The 25,130-nt window shown below is 47.5% G+C and overlaps 8 protein-coding genes across 8 annotated transcripts; 2 read left to right on the top strand and 6 right to left on the bottom strand.

The window, feature by feature from the left end:
• Positions 1-756: 756 nt before the first annotated feature.
• BO83DRAFT_358934 (UDP-Glycosyltransferase/glycogen phosphorylase) lies at positions 757-3,153 on the top strand (the record flags this gene model as incomplete). The annotated part of the gene is made up of 5 exons (XM_025529334.1): positions 757-870; positions 924-1,318; positions 1,374-1,649; positions 1,721-2,388; positions 2,450-3,153. 5 exons carry the CDS (start codon positions 757-759, stop codon positions 3,151-3,153), a joined length of 2,157 nt encoding a protein of 718 aa, XP_025389429.1.
• Positions 3,154-6,379: 3,226 nt separating this feature from the next.
• BO83DRAFT_358929 (MFS transporter) lies at positions 6,380-8,544 on the bottom strand (the record flags this gene model as incomplete). The annotated part of the gene is made up of 4 exons (XM_025529333.1): positions 7,964-8,544; positions 7,707-7,893; positions 7,145-7,641; positions 6,380-7,072 (listed from the first exon to the last, which is right to left on the bottom strand). Exons 1-4 carry the CDS (start codon positions 8,282-8,284, stop codon positions 6,380-6,382), a joined length of 1,698 nt encoding a protein of 565 aa, XP_025389428.1. The 5' UTR covers positions 8,285-8,544.
• Positions 8,545-12,440: 3,896 nt separating this feature from the next.
• BO83DRAFT_398012 (uncharacterized protein) lies at positions 12,441-14,220 on the bottom strand (the record flags this gene model as incomplete). Its single annotated transcript, XM_025533223.1, has 8 exons — positions 12,441-12,538; positions 12,628-12,821; positions 12,888-13,062; positions 13,200-13,461; positions 13,496-13,646; positions 13,696-13,777; positions 13,859-14,076; positions 14,129-14,220. 8 exons carry the CDS (start codon positions 14,218-14,220, stop codon positions 12,441-12,443), a joined length of 1,272 nt encoding a protein of 423 aa, XP_025389427.1.
• Positions 14,221-14,721: 501 nt separating this feature from the next.
• Positions 14,722-16,524, bottom strand: BO83DRAFT_377607 (putative Rab geranylgeranyl transferase escort protein). Its single transcript, XM_025531034.1, has 3 exons — positions 16,407-16,524; positions 15,332-16,349; positions 14,722-15,140 (listed from the first exon to the last, which is right to left on the bottom strand). The coding sequence occupies exons 2-3, from the start codon at positions 16,035-16,037 to the stop codon at positions 14,806-14,808; spliced, it is 1,041 nt and encodes a 346-aa protein (XP_025389426.1). The 5' UTR covers positions 16,038-16,349; positions 16,407-16,524; the 3' UTR covers positions 14,722-14,805.
• Positions 16,525-17,803: 1,279 nt separating this feature from the next.
• Positions 17,804-18,417, bottom strand: cyp1 (putative peptidyl prolyl cis-trans isomerase (CypC); the record flags this gene model as incomplete). Its single annotated transcript, XM_025527422.1, has 3 exons — positions 17,804-18,217; positions 18,293-18,334; positions 18,385-18,417. The coding sequence occupies 3 exons, from the start codon at positions 18,415-18,417 to the stop codon at positions 17,804-17,806; spliced, it is 489 nt and encodes a 162-aa protein (XP_025389425.1).
• Positions 18,418-18,737: 320 nt separating this feature from the next.
• BO83DRAFT_377605 (3' exoribonuclease family protein) lies at positions 18,738-20,072 on the bottom strand. The gene has a single exon (XM_025531033.1). It carries the CDS (start codon positions 19,977-19,979, stop codon positions 18,768-18,770), a length of 1,212 nt encoding a protein of 403 aa, XP_025389424.1. The 5' UTR covers positions 19,980-20,072; the 3' UTR covers positions 18,738-18,767.
• A 1,028-nt stretch (positions 20,073-21,100) lies between these two features.
• Positions 21,101-22,590, bottom strand: BO83DRAFT_358919 (GNAT family acetyltransferase). Its single transcript, XM_025529332.1, has one exon. The coding sequence runs from the start codon at positions 22,471-22,473 to the stop codon at positions 21,322-21,324; it is 1,152 nt and encodes a 383-aa protein (XP_025389423.1). The 5' UTR covers positions 22,474-22,590; the 3' UTR covers positions 21,101-21,321.
• A 937-nt stretch (positions 22,591-23,527) lies between these two features.
• BO83DRAFT_310108 (SGF11 family protein) lies at positions 23,528-24,592 on the top strand (the record flags this gene model as incomplete). Its single annotated transcript, XM_025527423.1, has 2 exons — positions 23,528-23,593; positions 23,672-24,592. 2 exons carry the CDS (start codon positions 23,528-23,530, stop codon positions 24,590-24,592), a joined length of 987 nt encoding a protein of 328 aa, XP_025389422.1.
• Between the last annotated feature and the right edge of the window lie 538 nt (positions 24,593-25,130).

The following is a 25,130-nucleotide window of genomic DNA, read 5'->3' as shown; positions in this document are numbered from 1 at the left end:
TGACGCTGCATAATTACCCGACTCCTGGCACTCTGATTATGCCATATACATACCGATTATCACAAGTGGATCATCTTGCAGTTCTCGTCACCACTAAACACTGCCAGCTATAGACTCATTGTGCCCAGAGAAGGAGTCTTAATTGCAGCCAGAAAGCTACCATTGTAGTTGGCGTAGCAGTCTTGAAGCTCTAGTGCCGTACACAATCACCCCGAAGATCTCCTTGATTCCAAGCATATCTTCTAATCATTGATGTTGGTTTACATGTTGTTTTTAGGTCATCTATGCAGGTGCGGAGACCCATACTAGATCGATCCAGTGTGAATAGCCTAGTGTTGGGGCGGTTCCCGCTGGGTCCTGAACGGAACAATGAAGTCATGGCATCAGACCACCCTTTGTTGGCTCACAGGGGGCTTTTTTTATTGCGGCACTATAGGCGTAGGCTGCACAGTCTAGACCGAGCTATCGTGTTTTCTATACCAGAACCGCAGAAACTATATCCTTAATTCAGTTCTCCTTCTCGTGGAGTCCAAACAATTCCATCGGCCTTTCCTTTAGCTTCCTGACCTGGCACTCGTCATTATGACCTCAGTAATGTGCGAATTGTTCTGCGAGTCATTCTGTAGAAAGCTGTAATGGGTGGCCTCATTTTTTCCTTTCTCAGATTACAACATCTCTAAGCACTACCCTTGACAATCTCCCCGGCATTTTCTGGGCCAAAGAGACCACAGTGTAAGCGGTTTAAACATATCTACCATGTCTTCTCGAACTATCGGGGACAGTGGTACTGAGAGGCGCACGTCCTTATATCAACTGCGCAGGGCAAAGGCACAGCTGGCAGAGAATGACTGGACTGGGCCTCCTTTTAATGTATGGAATGGCGCCGTAGCTATGGATCCAATATCAATTAATGCCTTTTTCAGGTTATCTACGCAGGGCTTGCAGCTCGGTTCCACCTCCTGACTGGAGTGACGATCGCCGTTGCTGTACGTGACTCCACGTATTTGCTTGACTTCGCCCAATATACCTTTACTACAAGCAACCAAAGCCATTATCAGGCCGAAATCTCTCAGTTCATCGTGGAGAAAATGAGGGACTACCAGGAACAGCACGGTGAGAAGTTCATCGGCTTGGCAATGCCCACCGACCTGGCGGAACGATGCCCGGATCTCTGTACACGCCTTTGGTCTGAGCTTGATGTAATCCCTATTGTGCTCCGGAAATCGGAAGAAAAGTTGAGCTGGGGTATGTTTGAAGAACATTTACCGCATAGATCGTTGGACGAACACACCGAGTCTATTGCAAGAAAATGCATCCGGTGAGTGCCGCCATTGTTACGCCTTGGTATTTAATAGGGGACTAATCCCCCCCAGATTCTTTGGACCTACTCATGCTCCGGTGCCCGAGATCGGTAGCCGAGGCCTTGTTGAGGTAGATGCCGCCTTTCACGTACAGATTACCACTCTTGCAGACTATAAGAAAACAGTAGGAACGGCAACTTGGGCAGCAATACAAAAGTACGCGAGTGACCTCCAGAAGCGAAGAGTAAAGGTAGCCTTCTTCAGCGCTACTCCGCAGGGCGGTGGCGTCGCTCTGATGCGGCATGCAATGGTCCGTTTCGCAAAAGTACTCGGAGTCGACCTCAGATGGTAATGTTTCATCTCCACTTCAAGTTCAGTGGCTGGTCTAGCTTTATTCCACCTGCTCACAGCGCCATCAGGTATGTCCCTAGACCAAGACATGGCATTTTCCGAATTACGAAAAACAACCATAATATATTGCAGGGGGTCGCACCCCCCGGCCTCCGGTTCACTGCCGCAGACAAGAATTCGCTTCGAGATTGGGTAATTGACAATGCCGAACGCTACTGGTTCAAGGGGATCCCTCTTCCTCCGTGGTTGGAACAGTTTTCTCCTCATGCCTATACATGGATCAGTCGGTATGGCCCTCCCCATCCCGCCTGGTTTGAAAAGAACGGACCGCTGGTGCCACCTTGGGAGGGAGGTGCCGATGTTGTGGTCATTGACGACCCTCAACTGCCATGGCTTATTCCACTTATCAAAGCTCGCACCCCACAGCGGCCAGTCATTTTCCGCAGTCATATCCAGATACGAAGCGATCTGGTTGATACACCTGGTACTCCTCAAGCAGAGGCTTGGGAGTTCCTGTGGGAGGCCATTAGCAAATCAGACATCTTTGTAAGCCATCCTGTTCGTGCGTTTGTTCCACAGGTTGTTCCCAGGCAGAAGCTTGGATATTTGCCTGCGTCAACGGACTGGTTAGACGGACTCAATAAACCCATGACGGACTGGACCGCCAGTCACTATGGTCGGATCTTTAATGCCAAGTGCCGGGAGCAGTATATGCCAAACATAGGATTTCCAAAAGGTGGGCCATTTCCTAGGTTTGTAATAATTGCAGGACAGCGTTTTAACTTACACTATGCTAGAGGATTACATAGTCCAGATTGCCCGATTTGACCCTTCAAAGGGGATTCAAGATGTTCTCATTTCATACGAGAAGTTTCATAAACAGCTTGCCAGATCCCGTCCAGATCTGAACCCCCCCAAACTGCTTATCTGCGGTCATGGGTCAGTCGATGACCCTGACGGCTCAATTGTCTACGACGCTGCTCTTGAATTTATTGAGCAACATCTGCAGCACATTCGGAATCTGATATGTGTTATGCGTATTGGCCCTAGCGACCAAATGCTCCATGCCCTCTTGTCGAGGGCAAAGATCGCTCTGCAACTTTCTACAAGGGAGGGCTTTGAGGTGAAAGTGTCAGAAGCACTCCATATGGGAAAACCGGTGATTGCGACACTCGCCGGTGGTATTCCGCTTCAGATTCAGCACGGTAAAAATGGATTTCTAGTAAAGCCTGGGGACACAGACACGGTGAGTGGGTATCTGTTCTCACTGTATACCGACCATGAAATGTATGATCGTATAAGCAAGTACGCGGCGGGCAGTGTAAGTGACGAGGTCAGCACGGTCGGTAACACCCTATCATGGCTATTTTTGGCGTCCAAATTGTCAAATGGTGAGCACATGGAGCCTAATGGGCGCTGGATAAACGACATGGCTCGCGAGGAGGCGGGTGAGCCTTATGGTCCTGAGGAGTACAGGCTCGAGCGAACGCTGGCAGCTTAATATAAGGGGTGAATCGAAGGAGTAACCGGTCGTGTAATCGATTTGATTTCCCTTTTTATCTATTGCTTTCGTCATCTTATTTCGATTTTATGGCGTCGTTGACATCTATGTTTTCGTTCATTCCAATAATGGATCAGCGGGGTGCACTATCTGCTTGAAATGCTATTCAGCTATTAGCATATACCCAATTTTACTTCTACCTGGTGCAGTGCATTATCAAAGCTCTATACATCCTCTGTTTCCCTGAAGGGTCTTTCTACCGGGGTCGTACAGTGAAAATCAATAAGACCAAAACAACGCGCGACTGAATCGCCTGTTCAGAGCGCGTCTTTATCGATACAGCAGACTTATTATTAATAAGATTCGATGGCTGACCATGAGTATTCAGTCCCTAGAGTTACTATTTGCTAGTCAAGTTCCGCCCCCAGTCCTACTAGTTACGAAATCCTAGCGAAGGACTGTGCGGTCGGAAGTCCTCGGGCACTCACAGGATTAAAGCAAACACGAAGGCTACGGTATGTCTATGCCTCATTGACCTTTCTTTTTTCGGCAGATGAACTTTGTAGGCGGCTATTAACAATGGGGTAATTAGAACCTTGATAATAGATCTGGAGGCTGCTTGCTGCTCTTAGAATTCAGAAGTGATTTACGCAAAATACGGTATTTCCTCTAGGTCTACAGGGCTGAGAAGAGCGCATTAAATGTGTAGCGCATCGTTTAAGTACTCTTCCTGTGAGTGTGTACAACGGAAGCGGATATTACTATAGCAAGCACCAGGTTGCTATCCCACGAAATCCGCTCGTCATATTTGTTGTATATCTGGGGAATCTTGGTTTCTAAAGAGGTAATTTACACACGGCATGAAACTCGAGTTAATGGATATATAGATATCGTACCAGACCAATTAATGGACCAGAGTGAGATTGGCTAGATGACTGCAAAGCCATATTTGTTGGCAGGAACATTCGTTCTGCTAATCACTCTCGATTTGCGAGAATCAGTGAAAGGGTTTTATTGTTTAACCTGGGTCACGTCCTCCAAATTCTATGACCTCAGTGTCCTACAACCTTTTCCAGAAACGAAGGATCATCTGGAACGCCCGTGTTCATGAATGTGGGACAGATATGCGTTATTGGCTGTTAGCCCCAAGGGTCGAGGATTTATTTGTTTGGATCTGCCGCTTCTGTGGAAGGGTGAGGTGTAGAGGATGGAGAACTGGGTTTACTATGGCGATCAAGATGGCCGTTGAAAGTTAGATCGGATGCGCCTGCGCTGTTCCACTCAGAGCGAAAGAGGATAGTACGGTCTCGCATTAAGGTCCTAATGGGTGCTGATGCCTAAGGCTGATTTGGGCTGGTTTGCAATTACGAAGTACATTTTATATAACGTGGCGACTGGTCATGCCTTGAATCCAAGTAGGAGACTACCTGTTTAGGGAAACGGAAGGAACGTAAAATCAGTGTTCTGCGCCTCTGAACGACCGCAGCCACACACATGAAGGTTGACGATGTTACCGCTCCAAATACTGGCGCTGCCAGACATTGAGAGATCTGCAACAGGATCTCCTCCACACTAACTAAATCTAGACGACAGCAATCAAGTATCAAAATCCATCATTTACGAGGATAATGACACCGGTTCACGTATCGCATCTTCGGTTTCTTCCCCGGCTCGACGGACGTGGGCGCTCCATACAATGTATTGAAGTTGGTGACCCCGCACCGAACCGTACTAGAAAGTAGGAGACATAGGATCGTCTCACAGGCTCGTTCTTGATAACTTTAATATTCTCCATGTTGGTTCAACAGTTGAACTACTAATCACTGTGCATTACTCGAAGCATCGTCTCCTAAAAAAGCTAACCGGATAATGCCAAGCTTTCTCGCCCAGCATATGTTGTTTGACGGGGTCAGAAACGACTCTTCAGGGATTAGTCATGGGTGGCGTCCGTCGGCTCCAATATCACTGCTACTTCCATACCAGATCCTACTCGATAATATCGTTGGGACGAGGTACTTATTTCCTGTCTATTGTGCAACCGGAAGTCAGATAAACACGCACTAAGGCTAGTATCTGTCATTCATTATTGCTCTTACGTCGACCTATCGCGGACCTGGTCATCGCATTCTTAAAGGATCCTAGCTACTATATAAGTACGGAGCCGTGTAACAAAAGTTACTAAACTGCGCTAGTTCTCTTGGTAGTAATCAATGTATCACTGTGTCATCACTCGCGATACAAACTTCTATAATAGATTATACGTTTATTATTGACAGGGATCACATGTGAATTATATACTTCTTGTTGTTTTAATTATAAAAATTAGGCTGATTAAACTGAAGAAACACGCTGAAGTATAAAATCTATGATGTTTAATACCACTGCTGATATATCTGTTGGCTGGAATTCATCTTTCTTTACGAATTAAATTCTTATCTGATTATTTAAAAATGATCTCTTCCATGAAAGCACAGATCAGTTATATGCCTCATACAAAATCATATCCATATTGAATTCCTAATGCGAACGGAACAGATTGGGCTTATTCCTTGCAAATCATGATATTCACTCTTTTACATGTGATTCTTGCATCATTCTGATCATCTAATCATGATTTCTTTGTTTCCTGATCAAAGTTATGATTCATGACCCTGATCTAGATTCATTCATTACAAGCAGTGAATTAAATATAAATAGAGCCTTTCATTTCCTATCTAATCATGTTTAAAGCAAGCCTTCCAAGCAAGTCTTCCTATATGAGGATCGCTTACCCTTTTTGGCCTAGTGCCCCTGGGCGGCCCAACAAATTTTTTATTCTATTTGTATTTCTTCGGGCTTGTTTTCTCGTATATAATATATTATATAAATTAGTATAGTAACCGATACGCCTGTAGAACGCCAAGAGAATTAGCGCAGTTCAATAACTTTTGTTACACGGCTCCGTAGATCTGGCTCATTTTACGTAGTAGACAATTCCCTCCAGTGCGTCTCCACTAGTTCTCTGGGCTTCTCACCGACTGAATCCATGTTTCTCCACGGCCAACCAGTCCAGGTGCGCAAACTCCGAATATACACAAGAAGATGTGTGGCCTGAGTGAAGGCTGACACAGATGCTGTCACCTGGTACGAGGATTAATGATACAAATACACCAAATCCGCCTCGGGCCTCATCCAAGCAAGCAAAGTATTAGACGACGTCCTATTCCCCCTCACAGGTTGACATTCACTACCTCCCATGCCGGGCATATTTGCTCCTCATCCGGATCTTCTCCCCGTATCTATATAATAAAAATGGATATGGCACGAACAACACAGTCAAGCAACCCAGCAATGTACAGGCCCAACCAACACCCAGATTATGGAACATTTGAGTTGCAAATAAGGGGAAGCCGCCGCCAAAAGATGATCGTAGGAAGTCATTTCCAGCAAGGACCGAGGCTGCATATCTCGGATAAGCCTGTGCCTCGTAGCAGAAAATACTATTGAAGATGAGATATCCCCCAATAGCAAAAAGCGCAGAAGCAATAATGGGCACAATCCAATGGATACTTGCGAAGTTTGCAGTCCATCCAAACCAAAAAAGGGATATCGGGAGACACAAAGCGCCAAAACACGCCGGAGGAAGATGTTCCTCTGGAGAGAGAGAGCCGTCGTCATTGACATGTTTGGACTGCCAGCGGTATTTCCAATAGAAGTACCCCGGAAGAGCAACACATACAGCCCCTATCAAGATACCTAGGAAAGCCAAGCCGTCTTGGCCTGCGTTGAAGCCATGCTTCTCCTCAAAAACAATCGGAAAAGCCTCAAACCAAATATACAGAATCCCGTATATCAAGGCAATGTAGAGGTTCATCAGAAGGACGATCGGTTCAAGGAAGCAGAGCACAAATGGGCGGACAAGAGATTCAAATAAGACATCCTATTTTGGTTGGATTAATTCGAAGATGCCCTTGATCAGGCGCAGAAAACAGCTTTTGCCACATGGACTCACCCTGGTAGCCACATGCGATATCTCGATCTCGGATTCGGACGCATATCTCTGATCATCCATGATCCGGCGAATACGGCGTGCTCGGCGGCTCAGAATATTAGGCGCAAATGTCTCAGGCAGGAAAAAGAAGAGAAGCACTAGAGCAAAGCCAGATATCCAAAGCAGCTCCCAAATTGTCCACGTCCAGCCTTTGGCGGAGGCAGCAAATCCTCCCACGAGAGGGCCTAGCACAGGAGCAGCAATGGCAAAGGATGCCCAGATAGCTATCATATAATCGCGGACCAGGGGATTCCACATATCCCCAATGGAGGCTCCCCCTGTCGCGAGAACGGGCGAGCCAAGGAAGCCGGTTAGGAATCGAAACGCCAGCAGCATCCCGATGTTCTTCGCGTAGATGACCGCGAATTGAAAGAAAACGAACACGACCAATGTTGCAACATATACCGGACTTCGTCCCACCGCGGGAAGCTCTGATATCGGAGCCCAAACCATAGGTCCTCGATAACTCTCAGTTAGCATCTGATAAGATCGATGGGATGTCATTCCATTCGACCCAGCTCACCCAGTCCGTATCCGAGCACAAAAAGTGTCAAACCGAGAAGCGCAGTTACATTACTCACACCAAACTGCCGAGCCACACCCGGCACTCCAGGTGTGTAGATTGCCGAACCAATATAGATAGAAAACGTCAGAAGGCAAATAAGCAGAGTGACCAGCATCTTTTTTGTGAGACTCCAATTTTGAGGATTCTGCTAGCATTAGCCCATAACTCACCTTCCCGGCCATGAAACTTTGCAACATTCATAAACGGCGTCCTACCTCGCTATCATCTGGCCCTCCCCAGCTAATTGCCTCTGGCGATACCTCCCTCACTCCATGCCATGGGCCTGCCAAAACATTCCTCAGAGGGGGTCTTTGCCGCCTTCGTCGAGCAGCCTGCGACATAACCGTATAGAGACTATGCTGCTCGTAAAAGTCTTCACCACTAGTCGGAGTCAAGCCGTCTTCCACATAACCCTCCGGCGTCCGTAAATATTTCCGCCACGTGGAATCGTCCAGTTCCTCTGGGTACAGCAGAAGCCTGTAACCGCTCAAGAAACGAACTAATTTGCCGAAAGCTGAGTCGCGAATCGTCTCCATATATCGTGCCTTCCGGTGGGTATGTCGTTAGGAAATCCTGTGAATGAAGCTTACATGTTAGTTTGAGAGTTAAGGAACATCAATCACGAATCCATGCATCCGGTAAAGCACAATCTTATAAGTGTGAATGTCTCGTGACAACAAATCGCGTCACAGAAATCGTATCTTACGGCCATTTAGGTTTTCTGTCGACACGGAATAGACAAGGTCCGATACGAGCTGATTTTGAGTCGTACGGCTACGATGAAGTCTGTCTCCGCTGAGTCCCGCTAATGAAGGTATCGGCGTCTGGAGAACAAGCGCATCGTGCCCGTAATGGATAATAAACTTTTCGGGCTGGACGGATCGTCTTCGCACGGACCTCATGGCCTTTGCGTTCGAGACAAATCAGACCCTCGGTAGAGCTCCGATGCTGATGCATGCTCAAATATCGTTTAGTGGCCGGCAGGCTGGCTGGCAGTTCACAGGCAGTCAGTCGGCCTCGTCAATTTACTCGAAGAATCTCAGGGTCAGTGATCAAGAAGATGTGGTCATGCAGCCTCTCATTTACTTTGCCCGTTGCTTGAATCTCGTCTAGATGGAACAAGGGTTTTTCAGCTGGAGTCTATGGAATTCCATGACATTATATCGCAGCCCAAGTGCTCGGAGGCTCTTCTTCGCATTATCGCCTAGATAATAGAATTAGCCACCCTGAGTTGTCTACACTCAATGACCAAGTTTCCTTGCTCGTACAGTATACAATAGACACAAGTGAGAGCCTGCTGGATCTCACGAACATGATTAGCTGCGGTGCGTTGAGCAACGGCATCTCGCTCAATATCGTGTGCAGGAAGGCAGAGATGGGGCTGCCTGAAGTTTTTTACTGGCCCGTCAGTTTCGACTCTCGAATACGAAACTTCTGATTAACACAGTTTCCCAAGGGGAATAATGTGGTGTTCGAGCCAACGCAAACCGATTTCGTTACCCGTCCAACCGTTTGGCGAAGCATGGATCTTCCAAGAATGAGGCACGTTGCCTTCATACCAGGCAACTATATATATATTTCCTTTGACACTGATATACAGAGGCAAGGGCCCGGGTCGAGGCAATTGAGACACTAGATTGACGTCACCTACTTGCTATGTCAGAACTATATAAGAAACGGCTTACATATATAGTCAGATCTCGTCACCATCTTGGCAATAGCCACCAACTAGCCCTTAGCTAAGTCGGTTTCATCAAAGTTTTAGATGTCTTCGTTTCAGTTTTGTACTCAGATATAGCAGTATTAATGCGGTTAAACCACTCCTGATTGAGTCTCGGATCCTCGCATAGAGCCCAGCCCTTTCCTTGGTAATTGTATCGGCGAGACAAACGTGTCCTCAAAGATTCACGCCATTCTATAAAGTTATTCATCCCTTCCTCACCTACTAAGGCCTTGTCCGAAGCCTCAGGCGAGCCACCTCGTTACCAGATCAAAATGGACGGCATCTCACTAACCTGGAAGGGCTAGGGAGGACGCCCTCGCTAATCCAAGGAGTTAATCTACCGTTCCAACGTCTCCTTAGATCACAACTAATGATTCTAATGAATCATACGCTAACCCCTAGCCTCAGGCTCTATGCAGCGTCATTCCATCTCTTATTTCTTTGTACACTCATGCAACACATACTATCAATTTTTGAGGTGAATCTGGATTCAGTTCAAAGCCTACGTTGGCCAAGGCCTGGGATTGTGTTCTGCCGTCCTCGTGGCGCGCGACTTCGAAGTCTCTGCGATGCCTTCAGGAATCTAGTAACGCCCCTAGGATGCTACTTCCTGACAGAACGTCATGTAGCCTACCTTTCCTACCCGAGCCTACCCCTACCAGCATACTCAATATATTATTGAAAGCGGCTCCAATCTTCCGGCGTAGTGTTTGACGGCTTGTACCGAACCGCAGGCAGATACTACCTGATTCTCTAGAAGATTTCTGTATCACGGAATAAGACAAGTTTAATATTCTATTATTATCAGGGCAGCTAATCATGGAAAACAATACTATGCTCAGATTTATCTTATAATAAAGATCCCTGCCGGCTTTATTTTTAGATACTGGAGTCAAAGAAAATACGCTAGATCCTATACACAGATTCTGCAGAGTTATGAAATAAATCTAGATATAGTATCTACCAATTAAAAAAAATAAATTATTAATAGTCTAGAAAGTAACTATAACATGCTTAAATCTTTTCGGCTTAAAATTATGCTTGGATCTTTTTAAGTTTTTAATATACTTTTCTATGATTAAATCATGCTTAATCCACTTTATAAGTTACTTATACAGCTCTCATATACTTCTTTCCAGTGTAAAGTATACTTACACTGTACAGATCCTGTCTGTCCCAGTAAAGAATCTCCTTCTTAGTCTCAAGATTAAATCCCGGAATAAATTCTTAAGCTCAAATTAAGATTGAGTTTATAGTCAGATATCTGTCAGGGTCAATTCTACCCACAGTTAAGTCAACATGCCAGTGAATAAATCCTTTGAGCTCTTTTAAACCCGGCACTCGATGTCCAACTCTAATCTTATAGTCTTCGGGTAATTCCTTCTCTTCTTTCAAGAATTTATCAGAATGTGAGAAGACTCGATGTCCTAGAACTCAGGATTGATGATGTACTTTTTATATTGGTGTATTCTTTTCCTGTAGCCTTCTTTCATTTTCGGGGAAGCTCTACCTCCCGAATTTTGGGTATTCTTGACTCGATGAATATCTGCATCGTAGCTTCGCTCTTGGCGGAGTTTGCAACGAGTCTTTCTTTTTTGCTTATTTTGGTTGGCTCTAGCAGCAGAGGTGTGAACGGCCATTTTCAGTAAGCATGAACGAGATCGAAAGACCAAATAAAGAATAAGGTATAGAGAGATGTGATAGAAAATATATGAAGAATAGATTAATAATTGATAAACTCGGGTGAGATAGGCTCTATTTACGTCCGAAATAAAAGAGAAGTATTTTAGGTCATGCATTACTATTTATTCATCATTTATTTATCCATTTGCAATGAATAGATGATCGGTGTTAAAATATTTTGGGTCAGGGAAACCAAGAAAAGCTGACAGCCCTTGTTTCGGTGATGCCCTCAAATTTTGTAGATTTGTATCAGTACCTCAGATTTCGATAAGCGTTAGTCGCGCACGGTTTAGAGAGCCTGTTCTAGTCACGTGGGTTGCTGTATTGAGCAAGCGGGAGCTGCTCAGAATCGCTGACTGAGTGAGCCAGAGCAATCCGGGAGCGACCGGAGCTCCCAGGTGCGTGCTCCGTGAGTGTCCCAGAGCGCACACAGATCGTTCACTTGCTGTCCTCATAAAAGCGGCGGCACCCCAATTGGGTAAGCAAACGGGACATGCAACAAAACAGTTCACTTATATACTAGTTGAGAGTGTAAAATTCGAAGTCAAGATGATAGTGTTGATATCGTTATTAAGTACTTGGAGGGTATATAATCTAGGGGCTACACATAGTTTCGTATGCTCTATACCTAGGAAAGAGTGATGCGTAGATGCTCACGGGTACTGAATGATGCAATTTATCTCCTCAACACAATCTTCACTTAGTCAAATATGTTCTCGATTGAGGGGGCACTGATTTAAGAATGAGGGGTCGATACCAATAGAGTATAGTGCTACTAGTCTATGCATAACTCCTACATAAAGGTATATCTGCTCATACCGTTGTATCTTCATCGCTAGTAACTTCGTTGAGTAGCACAAATGAAGCATAAAGAGCTGAATATAGTATTGTATATATGTATTTATATATACAATTATGAGAGTATCATTCTTTATAGATATCCCCAGGTATCTTCAGAAGGCCTATCTGGTGCACTACTTGCAGTACCATCACTGCGGGGGCATGCTGACAGCGTCAGGTATTAGTGATAGCTTCGGATCTCATGATCTTACAATAATGACAACCTGGTGTTTCAAGGTTCTTTTCATCACGGCTAAACTCCCCCTTGCATGGCGGCTAACAACATAATAACAGTCCTGCCGAATGCAAAATGGCCACTTCACTGGCATGACCTAGTAGTCTATATACGAAGAGACGATGCAACTCTGTTATTTACTTAAATGATACCCGAAAATCATACGCAAAGGTCTAATCGTTACTGTAGACCCATCCAATGCGGTCACAGCTCATTTCTCAATCTTGACATCAGTCTGTGTGACCGTGTCATCTGCAGAAGTACCTGCCTGATCCTTGTCCGGCGAAGCTTGTAGTCCACTCGGAGTATCTATCGGACGATAGGATTCGAATTATGTTGACAGTATATCCTTGGACGAGCCAAGGACCAAGCCAACATTATTCAGTTCCACATCTTACTTGATCTCATAGACGCGGCCGAAGTGGATGCGGGCGGTTCTGGGCAGCACTGTTGATGGCTGTTAAGTTTCAGGCGTATAGGCTGATTGTTCATTCCTAGTTCTTCTGGCAATAGGTCGGGAATGTGCCTCGACGAGTGGAGTTTGGCATATAGCTCCTGATCAGGTTGATCGGAACGTCCTCTTCCTGAGTAACTGTGTAGATATTTGTCAACAATAATGTGAACTGACGTTGAAAGTTTTAAGATGAAAGGAACTCACGTATAAATACCCAGACAAAGGCAGGATTTACTACCCTGCTGGACGACCACAAAACGGCGGATGGTGATGGCTCCTACCCAGGGGTCCATAGTCCAGGTGGGAAGGTTATATTCGTTATCCATCATTTCTTCAACTTCTGGCGCGGACAGAATAGGGCAATCGGTGCTCATCTCATCTAGACAGATATAACCTTTTCTATCGTCAAGACCCGATACATTTTGCAGCTTTGCAAACGTCTCATGGTGAAATATCTGAAGTGTCTGTCAATCCAGAAGTCCTTTGGATATCGAACGTCACCTGGGTACAGATGACATTGAACTTGTCCATTCTCATGAACGTCGCCATATTGGAACATCGCTGGCAAGGGAAGCTTTATACCGTCCTCGTAATTCTTCATCTGTCGGGTAAGTCGCTCTTTCTCGCGTTCATACGGGTCTGGAATGAAGTCTAACGGAATCCATGTACTAGGGAGATGCGTGCAATCGATGTCTTCATCTCCTGTGGCTGTCGATATACCTCGTATGGCCACGGTAAATACCCGCCCAGGTCGGAAGAAGTCAATTGGTTTGGGGACCTTTTCGAAATTTGGGAGATACATTAGTTGGTACACATTGCAGATTGTACCAGTACTTACTAGGTCTTGCACAACATGTATCTCTTGCCCTGATCTTTGCGCTTAGCCTGACATGCGGAAACTCAGACCTTTCATCGATCCATCTTGGAGTGACACTTGCACTTTTCCAAGCATCATCATCAGATCTAGGAGAGAATATTAGCATTCCGCCCCTCAACCATAGACACAACATACTTGGAGTAGCAAGCCATCTGTAAGAGGCTACTCAAAGACAACAAGTTAGAATGAAGGATGCTAGATAATTTCTGAGCCGATACTATAATGGGTATTCTTAGTGAAACCCAGCAGCATATATCAGATAAACTAACCTCATCTGTCATCCCTGAAAATGATTTACCCGTTGAGAAGATATATTCCAGTGCATATCCAGACCCTCCAGCTTGAGATACACGAATGCCTTTCAAGCTGCTTACGAACTCGTCAATCGCCTCGCTCATCCTGCTTGCCAAGAAGCGAACGGCATTCAAGGTTGATTGAGTTGACTGATTAGCCGCCCTGAGTTGTTCCACTAGGAGGAGGACTTTATCAAGGCGTGTGTCAATGACAGTGGGCTGGCTATTTAAATCGACAGGGAAGGGAGGAAGTAGAGTAATGGAAGTAATCATACTGCCGGTGATGTAGTGGGAAAGGTATAACTGGGAGATACTGGCTGACAGACACCGATGCCGCAAGGCTGAGGATGTAGCCTAGTCTAGCCATCTATGGCGTGTCTTACATCCAGTGGCTGTCACTCTAATAGGTTGGGTATGAATAACCTCGTCTCTGGTAGGAGAATAACAAATCCGCTCGTATATGTTTTATCTTTATTCACATGTAACTCATAGGAGGTCTGTGACCCTTTCATGTTCCTGATACTTCTATGCAAGACATACTGATGACCGGAGAAAGCGAAATGCGAAAAAGACCGTCTCAATAACAGGGGTAATTTGAATCTGAAACGGTAAGAAACAATTAAAGTGCTGAGCTCCCGGTCCAATCTGCGTTGCATTGGCTCGGAGGGTATGAAGGGTGGTGGGCTGTACGACAGAGGTTGAAACCCAACGGTCCGCTTGTGTAAACACAGGCTGTATGGATGCAAATGTAGCAAGTTACACACGTCAAGGTGTCGCAGAAAGCGGAGTGCATGATCACATGGATAGGTAAGGGATACAGCAATCTTTCAAGGTTACTATAAGGGATCACACATGACACGGTAGTGGCCTTGGTAATAAATTATCATTGTGAATGGTCTTATCTAAATCATTACTACAGCATATGTACATGCGGGTTGCTCTGCAACCCACATCATTCCTCATAGGCACCCTCTCGGTCCTCGAACTTCATGAATTCGTGCTGAACAGCCTCCTCCCCCATGATCAGCTCCCAAGCTTTCTTGACCGTGTCGATCAAGGAGTCATCAAAAGCAAGGTCTAGGCTGACAGGCGGGAGGCATATGACGCTCTTCGACGGGCAGCTTAGATCAGCGTTGTGGGAGGCGCCTCGGCCCAGTTGCGTATAACGCAGGGACCACAGGACTTTCGTGTCCGGATCGGCAGCCGACTGAAGAAGCTTTTGCACAGCAGCTTCAATCATTGACTGTCCTTCTGAACCGGGTATGCTGACACTACTATACACAACGCCTGATAAACAGTTAGCAACATGTCACAAGACAATGTAACTTGCATAAATCGAAAAAAGTGAAAGCTCATGATCAGTTCGTAGAAGTTTGCATCAATGATGTATCAGGCAATGTAGATAAGTTTTTGAAGAAAAGTCATCATATGAGCAGGGGGAAGGGGGAAAAGATGAAGAAGAAAAAGTGGTAGCTTACATTGTCCAATAGGGCACTCGCCCGTCTCGCTGGAGTGGACTATAGTGTACACCGGTGGTGCATCATCAGCACCGCCAACAGAGCTTCCCGGGAATACCACCACCGCTCCAACAGGGACTGGTCCACCCTCTGCAGTAACGGGGAAAAGGTTCGCAAGGGAAGATGAGACGATAGAGATGGATCGAGCCACTTTGTCGCACTCCAGAGAAGGGCGAGATGCGGCAGGAAGATCCCAATTCGAGCCAACAATGTACCGGGACTTGACCGATTCATCATTGGCCAATTGAATCTGTATGCGCGACTGGTCATCGGGTTCCTGCTCTGGTGAAGGTCCGATAGACTTGACGCCAGTATTCAGGACATACACACCACCTCCCACGGCAAGAGCGCGACAACCGACCTGAGAGATCTCAGAGCCACCGCCCCATTTGACCGAGAGAGCCCCAAAGCCGGGACCAAACACACCAATAGATGACAAGTGTCTCTTGATGCGTGGGAGGGCATATTGGGCCGATGTCTGGTGAGGAGCAGCCTGTGATAGGCAAAGCGAGAGTAGGGGACCGTGAAGCTCAGTGGGCACCTGAAACTTCGTGGCTAGATACTCAGAGAAGGGTGCAGTAAGACCCTCCTCTTCCGAGGACGGATCCGGTCCTCCCGATACATCCCCACTCTCCTGAGCCTGACCAAGATGACGAAGAAACCTCATAAGAGTTCTCTTCGACTTCATACTGATCACATCGTCCGCAAAGACATCCTCCCGACTGCCAGGGACACGATAGAGACGACTGCTATCGTCAGCCTCGGGTTTGTAGATCCACCAGCTTCCCACAGCTTGGAACTCCAATTGCCGGTAGACCTTGGAGGAAACCAAGGTAGGCAAAAGTTGTGATCGGGAGTAGATCAATTGCGGCGACAAGGAGAGGGTATATGCTCGAGAGGACGCAAGCTGACCCGTGGAATCCCCGGAGCTTTCGGAGCAGACGCTAGCATGTTCGAATGGGAGCTCCCCGGTGTCTAGCTCACCCACACGAGTCAGCAGGGGCCATGGGGTCGCTTAGACTGGGGAGCTCCTACCCTCGTTCACTTTAGCAGCCCAATCCTCGGCTTCCTGAAGGCTAAAAGCTGCCTCAGGACCACCGTAGTATGGATTTCTGTCAACATGGAGAACGTTCTTACCTGACCTGGAAAGGGCCCTGGCAAGAGACGTTAGCTGTAAGCAAATACAGCGTCGACTGAAGGTAGCTCACAGAGCTAGAAGTGACTGGGCCAGTCCAGTGCCAGAGATCGTCACGTCCCATGGCGTGTCCGCGAGGGATTCCATAGTGATGACGGTCGAACTGCAAGCAAGCTAAATGGAGGGGCTTAGTGCTATATCGATGTCTAATGAGCAAGCTCAGCGAGCATCACATTTGATCACAAGCTCCTAGAGATGTTTGTAGCAAGTCTCTTCAGCCCATAGGTGAGGACTGAAGATCATGCGCTGAAGACGAGAGAGAATTTCAGAAACGAAAAGAAAATCGAGGGACACGCGAAGAAATACGGGACCCGCACTGGCCCACCACGTGACTAAGTACTTAGCTAAACCGTTATTGAAGACCTTAGCTGAGGAAGCAACAGACATTGAACACTTACATGCTAGATAAATGTAGACCTAGTAGCATTCGGCTCTACATAGCCTGACTTCCTTTTTCCAGCAACATGAGGGAGTTACCAGTGTTGTTGGAGACCTGGTGGCTGCCAATATCAACGCAGTCGGCTTCAGTATGAGTGTTCGAGCCTCGTTTTTTCAGACAGGAAACACAATAGTTAAATAAATAGCTAGACGGTCTGTACAGCTTGTTTGACATGATATTGACACCATAATCATGCTATTGCAGCTCTTCAGATCTCTATTTACCGTTCGTTGCAACTGTTGCCTGAGGCTACAATGAATATGACTATTCCGAAAGAAGCTAGACTAGACAAACGGGAGCCGCTTAAGGAGGATTTCGCCCACAACCAGAGCTTCTTTCCTTCTTCACACCACTCCTAGTGCTCTGCACAGGCAGACTGCTTGTTTGTAGCAGTTTCGTCGTCTTCGTACAAGCCTTCACTGGTCTTGTGCTATAGGAGTGGTAGATAGACATTTCACTCTGTATCTGCTGCTCCGGATGGTAACATCTGATGGAAGCGGTTCGTTTTGTAGTGAAACATTCCTATTCTAATCTGTAATCTGTTCATATATGAAGCTGCCGTTGCGCTGCAGACGTCAACCCGAGGCGACTGTAGTGTTTCGACGGACGTGGCTCTGCTATGTAATGAACGCGCAGCTGCTCGTGCTCTGCATTGCTCTCGGAAGAGTGCAGTGCTGAGTTACGGTCCCAACGTCTGCCATCGATGCCAACAGCCCGTATCATGTCTGAAGACCGCTGTTGCTAGGATGCTGTATAGCTTTTGCGGATGAATGCCCATAACCATCTGCTATAAGACCCCTCACTCATCCCCGGTCTCCTCCACGACTCTGGCACGGAGAATCTTCACCTCATCCATAGGCCGGTCTTCCGAGTTTGTCTTGACGAGTCCCATGCGCTGGATCACCCTCATGCCGCTCTTGACGCGGCCGAAAATAGTGTGCTTTCCATCCAACCACGGCGTCGGGGCCAGCGTAATGAAGAACTGACTGCCGTTGGTGTTGGGCCCACTGTTTGCCATGCTCAGGATTCCAGCACCGGTATGCTTGAGATTAGGATTAATCTCATCCTCGAATTTCTCGCCGTAGATTGAGCTTCCTCCTCTGCCAGTGCCGGTAGGATCGCCGGTTTGTACCATGAAGTTGGGGATAATGCGGTGGAAGATGACATTGTTATAGTAGCCTCGTTGCGCAAGCGTCGCGAAGTTCTTACACGTCTAGTCCGTAACAATGCTGTCAGTAAAATGGATCATAAGAAGGATGAGGTGAGCTTAGAATCTTGTGGTACTGACCTTGGGCGCATGCGCATTGTAGAGCTCTACTGTGAACGAGCCCTGGGCAGATTAGCGGGGTATGCTGACGCAGTCGTTCTGGTTATCCATACCATGCTCGTGTCAAAAGCCACATCAGTCGCCATTCTGAATATAACAAATAGGTGTCAGGTTGTTTACGGGTGCTTGTCAAGAATCCGCAGTGAAGAGTTGCGGTTGAGCTTTCTGGCGCGGCGGAGGTCGAGATCCAGTCTTGGCATCCGATGTTCCCATGAATGATGGGCAGTTCGGCCTGCTCTAGTCGCCCAGTCCCTCACACCGGCATTGTAAAACTAGATCTTGTACTGTTCGCCTGAAGAATTGCAGCACTATTAAATATGCAAGTCTGCCTTTGTATATTAGCATAGTCACCAGGTTCACTCTACGCAGGACTAGAGTCAGATCATGATTGACATCATGGTATCATTGCATGTAGTATTAGTCGCTTTCTAAACAATCAACACTGCTCAAGGATGTGCTTCATTTGCTCCCATCTCTGCGCGGAAATGTCAACCAGCGCCTTGAGCTCCTTCCCATCCACAGCCCATCCTCCATTCTTCTCCATATTCTGGATAACCGTCTTGCCCTTCCCACCTTGCTCCTTATCAACCACAATGCAGACTCGTTCTTGACCCAGTCCCTCCTCATATCCATCAGGATCGGCCAAAATCCACCTCCGCTGAATGCCCTTCCGAGCGCTGTCCTCAATGTTCTTCTCCTCCTCAGCGTCCGGGATAATAACCGCCCTCCAGCCAGCAGCCGCATCAGCCTCGAAAACACAGAACGAGCTTGCGACAGGCAGACCGCGCAAAGACAGCTTATGAGACTCAGAAACCGCATCCGAGCACACGACCATTTCATTATCAACATCCCACCATGCCCGGGGTAGCTTCGTATCGCGCAGTGCAGCCAAAACGGAAGCCCAGGCAGCATCGAAGGGGTTTCCTGCCAAGGAAATGATCATGATATCAATGTAGAGCACCCAGAATGCCTTGATTTCCTTTTCCTTGCCGACCTCTTCCCCGCGCTCTACATCGACATCCATCTGCTCAGACTCATTATGGCGTTCCAGGTCCTCCGGCCCCAGACTAGGCGGCTGGTACCAAATGCGCAAGTCCTCGGCCCGGACCAACTTTGTACTATGCAGCAAGTTCAAAATTTTATGGGAGAGCGACTGCGCGAGTGCTGACGGGGGTGCGCCAGGGACAAAGCCCGGTGCGCAGCCGGTGCTCAGCGACAGATTCGGAACGAGAAGGTTGAGTTGTTGAATGTGCGATTCGTCTTCAGGATCTTCCACTTCCGCATCATCCTCATTAGGCTGCTTAGATCGATCGGCGAGTTTGCGACGCTTATTCGCAGATGACGAGGATTGAGACACGCTCCACGAGGCAATGTCGGCAGTGGGGAGGATTTCCGCTCGTACGCCGCATACTGCGGTTGTGTCGCCAATTCTTACAACGGCGCTGCCATTTGTGTGGGTTAAGGAGCCTGTGTTCGCAGATGTGACGCGGAATTGCGAGGGAGCGCGGCCATTGGCTCGGATGGAGGGCTGGTTGCTGGATGCGGGTGGTGAAAGGTGGGCGAGGAGATAGGCGTGAGGTTGCAGTCGGGCGAATTGCGAGGGGGGAAGGGTGAGAGAGGGGGGTGCGGATGGCGTTGTGGAGGCCATCTTGAGCTATTGCTGAAGCCGAAGTAGTCTGCTCAGGACCGACAGGGTGTGAAAATGGTCAATGCAAAGGTAAATGGCTCTATGAACTCTCAGTCTGTATGAGGAGAAATGGTTGACGGACTTTCCATTTTTCTGCGGCAGAATTTCGAGCATCTATCGGGGCGGTGAGGAATGCTGGACCTCCACCTACTATACATCACTTCTACTAACATGTCTGATGAATTTGACAGAACATTATTACCTCGCAAGCTAACATGAGATTAAACTGAATATCAGCTATCCCAACTTGGAGTGTTGTGGAGATCCCTACATTCCCCATCTTTGCTATAATAGAAAATATCTCGAACAGCGGACGCTATATAAGAAGCTTCAGTGCAACAAGTCACAGAAAATCATCTCTGCCTACTAAAAGCTTACTTGAAGGATCATTGAAACACCTGATACTATGATAAGATGAAGCGATCCGGCTGATGCCCAGGCATTAGATGTATATTCAGAACTAGTACGCTAACTGTATATTCAAGGGAGGATGTCAGCTTCATCCCCATTGCACATTAGGCATCATGATCGCAGGCGGATGCAGTCCTTACTAGTACTACAGGTAACTTGCTAAACGGCTAGTACATGAGGATCTATGGTTCCTCAGTGTATACAGCCTCTATGCTTATTATCTACTCTAGAACTATTTTATTTCATGTACGTCAAACCATAACCCCATGACAACAACGGCAGTCCGGTCATATTTGGTAGCATTGCGTTACTACCTTGAGGGGATGGAGAGTTTTGTTGTGACCAAACTTACGTTAATGCTACTAAAGCGTAAACTGAATGTCCTATACGTGTTGAGTGCCTCCCCACAGCACTCAGTGTGCGATCAATCTGATATGATCTAAGAGGCCAATAAGAACCGCTAGCTTGGGGAGATGTCAAAGTATCGCGAAAATCCACTTTGCAGAGTCGACCAATGATTACGTGACGGGGGACGCGTCTGGGGGTCCTGGTTAATGCGTTATCTTGGATCATTCTAGAAGGAGGTCCGTATTCATTGCGAGGGGCTAAGGTTACGGGGTGTGTTATAGCATGAGATAGTGGGTCACGGCTGCGACAGAGAAATTGTGATAGGAGTATGATTATTCTGGTGTATATGAGTATATATCCAAACTTGAGTGGAAAGAACCAAACTATATATGGTATAGACAGTGTGTTCTATGGTAATAACATTTGACAATGATAAGGGTATCAGTGATGGGGCAAAGAGCAAACAACCGAACGCCAAAATGTAGATAAATCAGGCAGAAAACGATAAGCAGTGCTTCTATAGTTCTTAGCAGAGCATGAAATGTCATGGCCGCTGGGGCTCATCATCTGCCTTACGCTTCCTGCTCATGCCTTCGTCAACTTCCAGAATCTTAGAATCCGTATCGGCGAATGGTTGTACTCCATGGTCTTCCTCGTCATCACCGTCTTCAGCTTCGACCTTCTCCCAATCATCGTCATCATCCCCTCCAGGCGCTTTGCGCTGGTCTTGACGCTTGTTGATGGGAAGGATTTCCTCTTTAGGCGCATCAGTCCATTGGAGAACAAGTTTGACTATTTTTGCGCCAGAAGGCTTCAGCCGCCGGTAGTAATTCTCCACTATGCCATCTTCCACCTTGAACCCTCGTGCGATGTACCACTTCAGACCATCTTCGTTGGCCTCGTGGACATGGGCTGTGACGGTGCGAATGTTGTAATGCTTCACCAGGTCTGAAACTTGTTGATCTGGTCGCGGATCGGATGAAGTAGAAGATGACAAGGAACTGGACGAGTAGAGTAGCGAGTCTAGAAGCGAAGCTGCGATTCCACAGCCTCGATAGGGCGACAGTAGATGAAGTGTTTGAATGTAGAGATTCGTCGGCTCCGAGTTCGACCGGCCTTGCAAGATTCCGGCAGTAGTCGGCGGCAACCGCTCCAATCGGCACCTGATGCCTCCAATAACTTTGTCTGATCCAGTTGTGGGGGTCTTCAAGCCCGTTGAAGGGGATGGCGCTGCAGAGGTGGGAGCAGCGGCTACCGGATGATCATGATAGACGGCCACGCGGGACAGTGACGAGATCACGGGGTCAGTGATGGTGGCTGTGTAGAAAGAGTTCGGATAGCGAATAGGAAGCAGCAAGCCCGTGATTCTGGTCAGTGAAGGGATGTGAGCTGTGCTCACAACTTCGACGGTAACATGCGGGTGCGGAGTGGGGTGGCCTGATGCGATGGGCTTTGGGTATGGCACAGCTTGAAGGGTTGAGTCCCGGCCTGCTGGAGGCTGAAGTTTGGACGCCAGACTCACGGAAGACGAGCCAGAAGAGGGAGGAACGACGATAGCTGGTGGACCTTTAGGTGGCCTGGTGTGGGAGTTGTTTGAAGACGGTGAAGTTATCGTACTTGGAGCCTGAGGGGGAGACAAAGGTGGAGAAGTGGGCGCTTTGGATTGATGCGCCCTAGCGAAGAACTGGAAAGCCATGGTCGGAATAAGGGTAAATGTGATATGTAAGCCACACTATTCAAGTGGTATTTTCCCCTGAAGCAGTCTCAAAGGTATACCAAAGAAAGAACACCGAGAAACACGTCGAGGAGAGAGCGGGGAGAAGCAGAGCGCCAGCAGACGAAGAGGGGAACCCAACGCGATCCAAAAGCGGTGGACGAAAACGGCGAGAGAAACGCGGAGATGCGATAAGATAAGATCGGGCGGTCGGACAAGTTCAAAGAGGCAAAGGCCAGCGCAAAAGAGCCTCTGTCCACGTCCTCCGATCTAGGATTGCCCCTGGTGCTGCACCTTCACTTGCCGTCTTGGTCTTATTTTTTGGCTGCGTCACACAGTCTACTGTGCCCTTTCTATATATGTTGCTCTATCGGATGTGAAGCCAAGGTGAGTTGCTCCCCCTCATGGTAATGGCCGTGCGCGCAGTCCGCTGATTCTCCCTACCGTGGGTGTTTCCCGCCCCCGGGTTATAGACGCCATTCACTCCCCGCCAGACAGATGGACTCTACGTGCTATCGTCCCTGCGTACCATTTCTTTGAGACATTCTTTATAGTGGGAGTCGGGCACTTGCTTTATTGCTCCCTTGTTTGGACCAACACAGTCGGGTAGTCGTCTATTACGCCATTGTTCCCTCCATCCGCATCCGTTAAGCGGCCGGTAAACCCCGACCCAGATTTGCCTTCGAACACCCTGCGCCAACCTACATGGCGCCATCGGTTTGATACTGGGGATAATCGTTCAGAGTTGTGTGGAAGCAGCTGTTTGTCAACTGCAAGTTCCGCTTTAATTGGCGCGTGATTACTTTGCATACACCAGCAGAGGTATGTCTCGACAGTTGTCCTGGACTTTGCATTATTCGCGCGACCATTGCGTTATCTCATCGGTACTGCTTGCTGTCGAGTGCATTATCATGTTGTATGCGATGTGCTGGGCTGCCCCACTCATTTGCATTTCTTGCTTGCTTGTTTCCTAAACGCTCAGTCTTGGAAGATGCTTCAGCTCTAACAATTTCCAGTCCTGCAGAACATTGCCAAAATGGGCGAGTCGAATGGAGCTGAAGAAAATGGAAGTTCCTTTCCTTCAGGAACGCTTGCAAAATTGGTACGTTCATGTCCGTATGCTTCCGGCTGCGGCACAGTAGCGTCTCTGGGCTTTTGCGATGGATCCTGACAACACTAGACATGCGATATCCTCAACGATACCTTCTATAATATAATTCATGATATAGTTGCAAAGGTGCATCGCGACGAAAAGGTCTCCCGTATGCGCTCAGCGGTGGTCACTGCAAGGCAAAAAGCCGATGAAGAGGCATCCAAACGTCGTGAAGAGAGTGGGAAGCCAGCTGGTGCATTCAAGCCCGGTGATCTCGACCTTGAGGAACTTAAGGATATACGTGTGGAGACAGATGCGGCTGTCTTTGATGAAGGCAAGGTTTACCTCAAGGGAAACCCTCTGCAAACCACGAAAGAGATTATCTGTCCGGAGTGCCGATTGCCTCGTCTATTATACCCAGTAACGGGTGTCGGGGCTCGGGCTCCCCCAGATCCATATCGGGAGTATTGTCAGAAGCAGCCTATGATCAACAAGCCGGGGCACGATGTTCATGGAAACCCGTTTGCCACGGACAAGCTGAATCCGAAGAAGAAGAAACAGACAAATACGTCCAATACTCCAGCTTCAAGCCCTCCCACAACGCCTGACAGTTCCTTCAAACAAGCAGCCCCAGAAAAGGTGTCCTTCCCGACTGTGAAATGCCCGAACTGCCCGAGATACTTTGTTGTCACTCGAGTTGCACAGCACTTGGACAGGTGCTTGGGTTTATCAGGGCGACAGACCAACCGCAACAAGACTCCCATGGAAAATGGTGCCAGTACACCCAGTTCTGCTCCACCTAAGCGTCCATTAGTGGATGATGACGTTCCAGCAACTCTTCCGACGAAGAAGAAGAAATTAGGAGCCCCGAAAAAATTGTCAGGGAAGAAGCCACCTCCGCCTAGCAAGCTGAAAAACGGGCTTACGCCAGACATGGCCGCAGCAAGTGACGCCGCCGGCTCTGGTGACGGGGACATCAAGAGTGAAGCGAACGGGGATAACTCTTAAGCCTTCGGTCTTTCTTTCTTTCTTTCTTTCTTTCTTTTCTCTTCTCTTCTTTTCACACCTTATACCTTTCTACACATCCCTTTCAACATTATTTTTACCTTGATTCTTGCAGACTGCAGACCTGTTTGCGTTGGACAAGGCCTTGGACATATCTCCGTTTGCTTAACGATATTGACGTAAATACCCGGCATCAACGGCGTCGACGGGAACCTCCTACCTTAGTACTCTCGAGTCGAAGAGGGACATGCTCGGCATCGTCTCTAGCCTTTCTCTTTCCGTTTCTTTTTATAGGTGTTGTGTGCTGTCCTCTTGAATGATAGATTTTTATGCGGTTGTATGTACAATATCCTGGCAATAGGTCAGTTCGGGTTTTACAATCAATCGATTGGGTTAAAATTGGGTATACAAATAAATCGAATTATGAAGCATCTAGTGTAAACTGAACAGTTGAGCTCGAACGATAACCATACTTCAAATTGTTGGATGTTCCACCATACATATTGTTGATTCAGTGGAACAATAGGTGCAATGGATTTAA

This window comes from Aspergillus eucalypticola (assembly GCF_003184535.1).
Source record: "Aspergillus eucalypticola CBS 122712 chromosome Unknown BO83scaffold_9, whole genome shotgun sequence".
Taxonomy (NCBI): domain Eukaryota; kingdom Fungi; phylum Ascomycota; class Eurotiomycetes; order Eurotiales; family Aspergillaceae; genus Aspergillus; species Aspergillus eucalypticola.
Note: the sequence above shows the minus strand (reverse complement) of the source record. Positions and strands in the feature narration are given on the sequence as shown.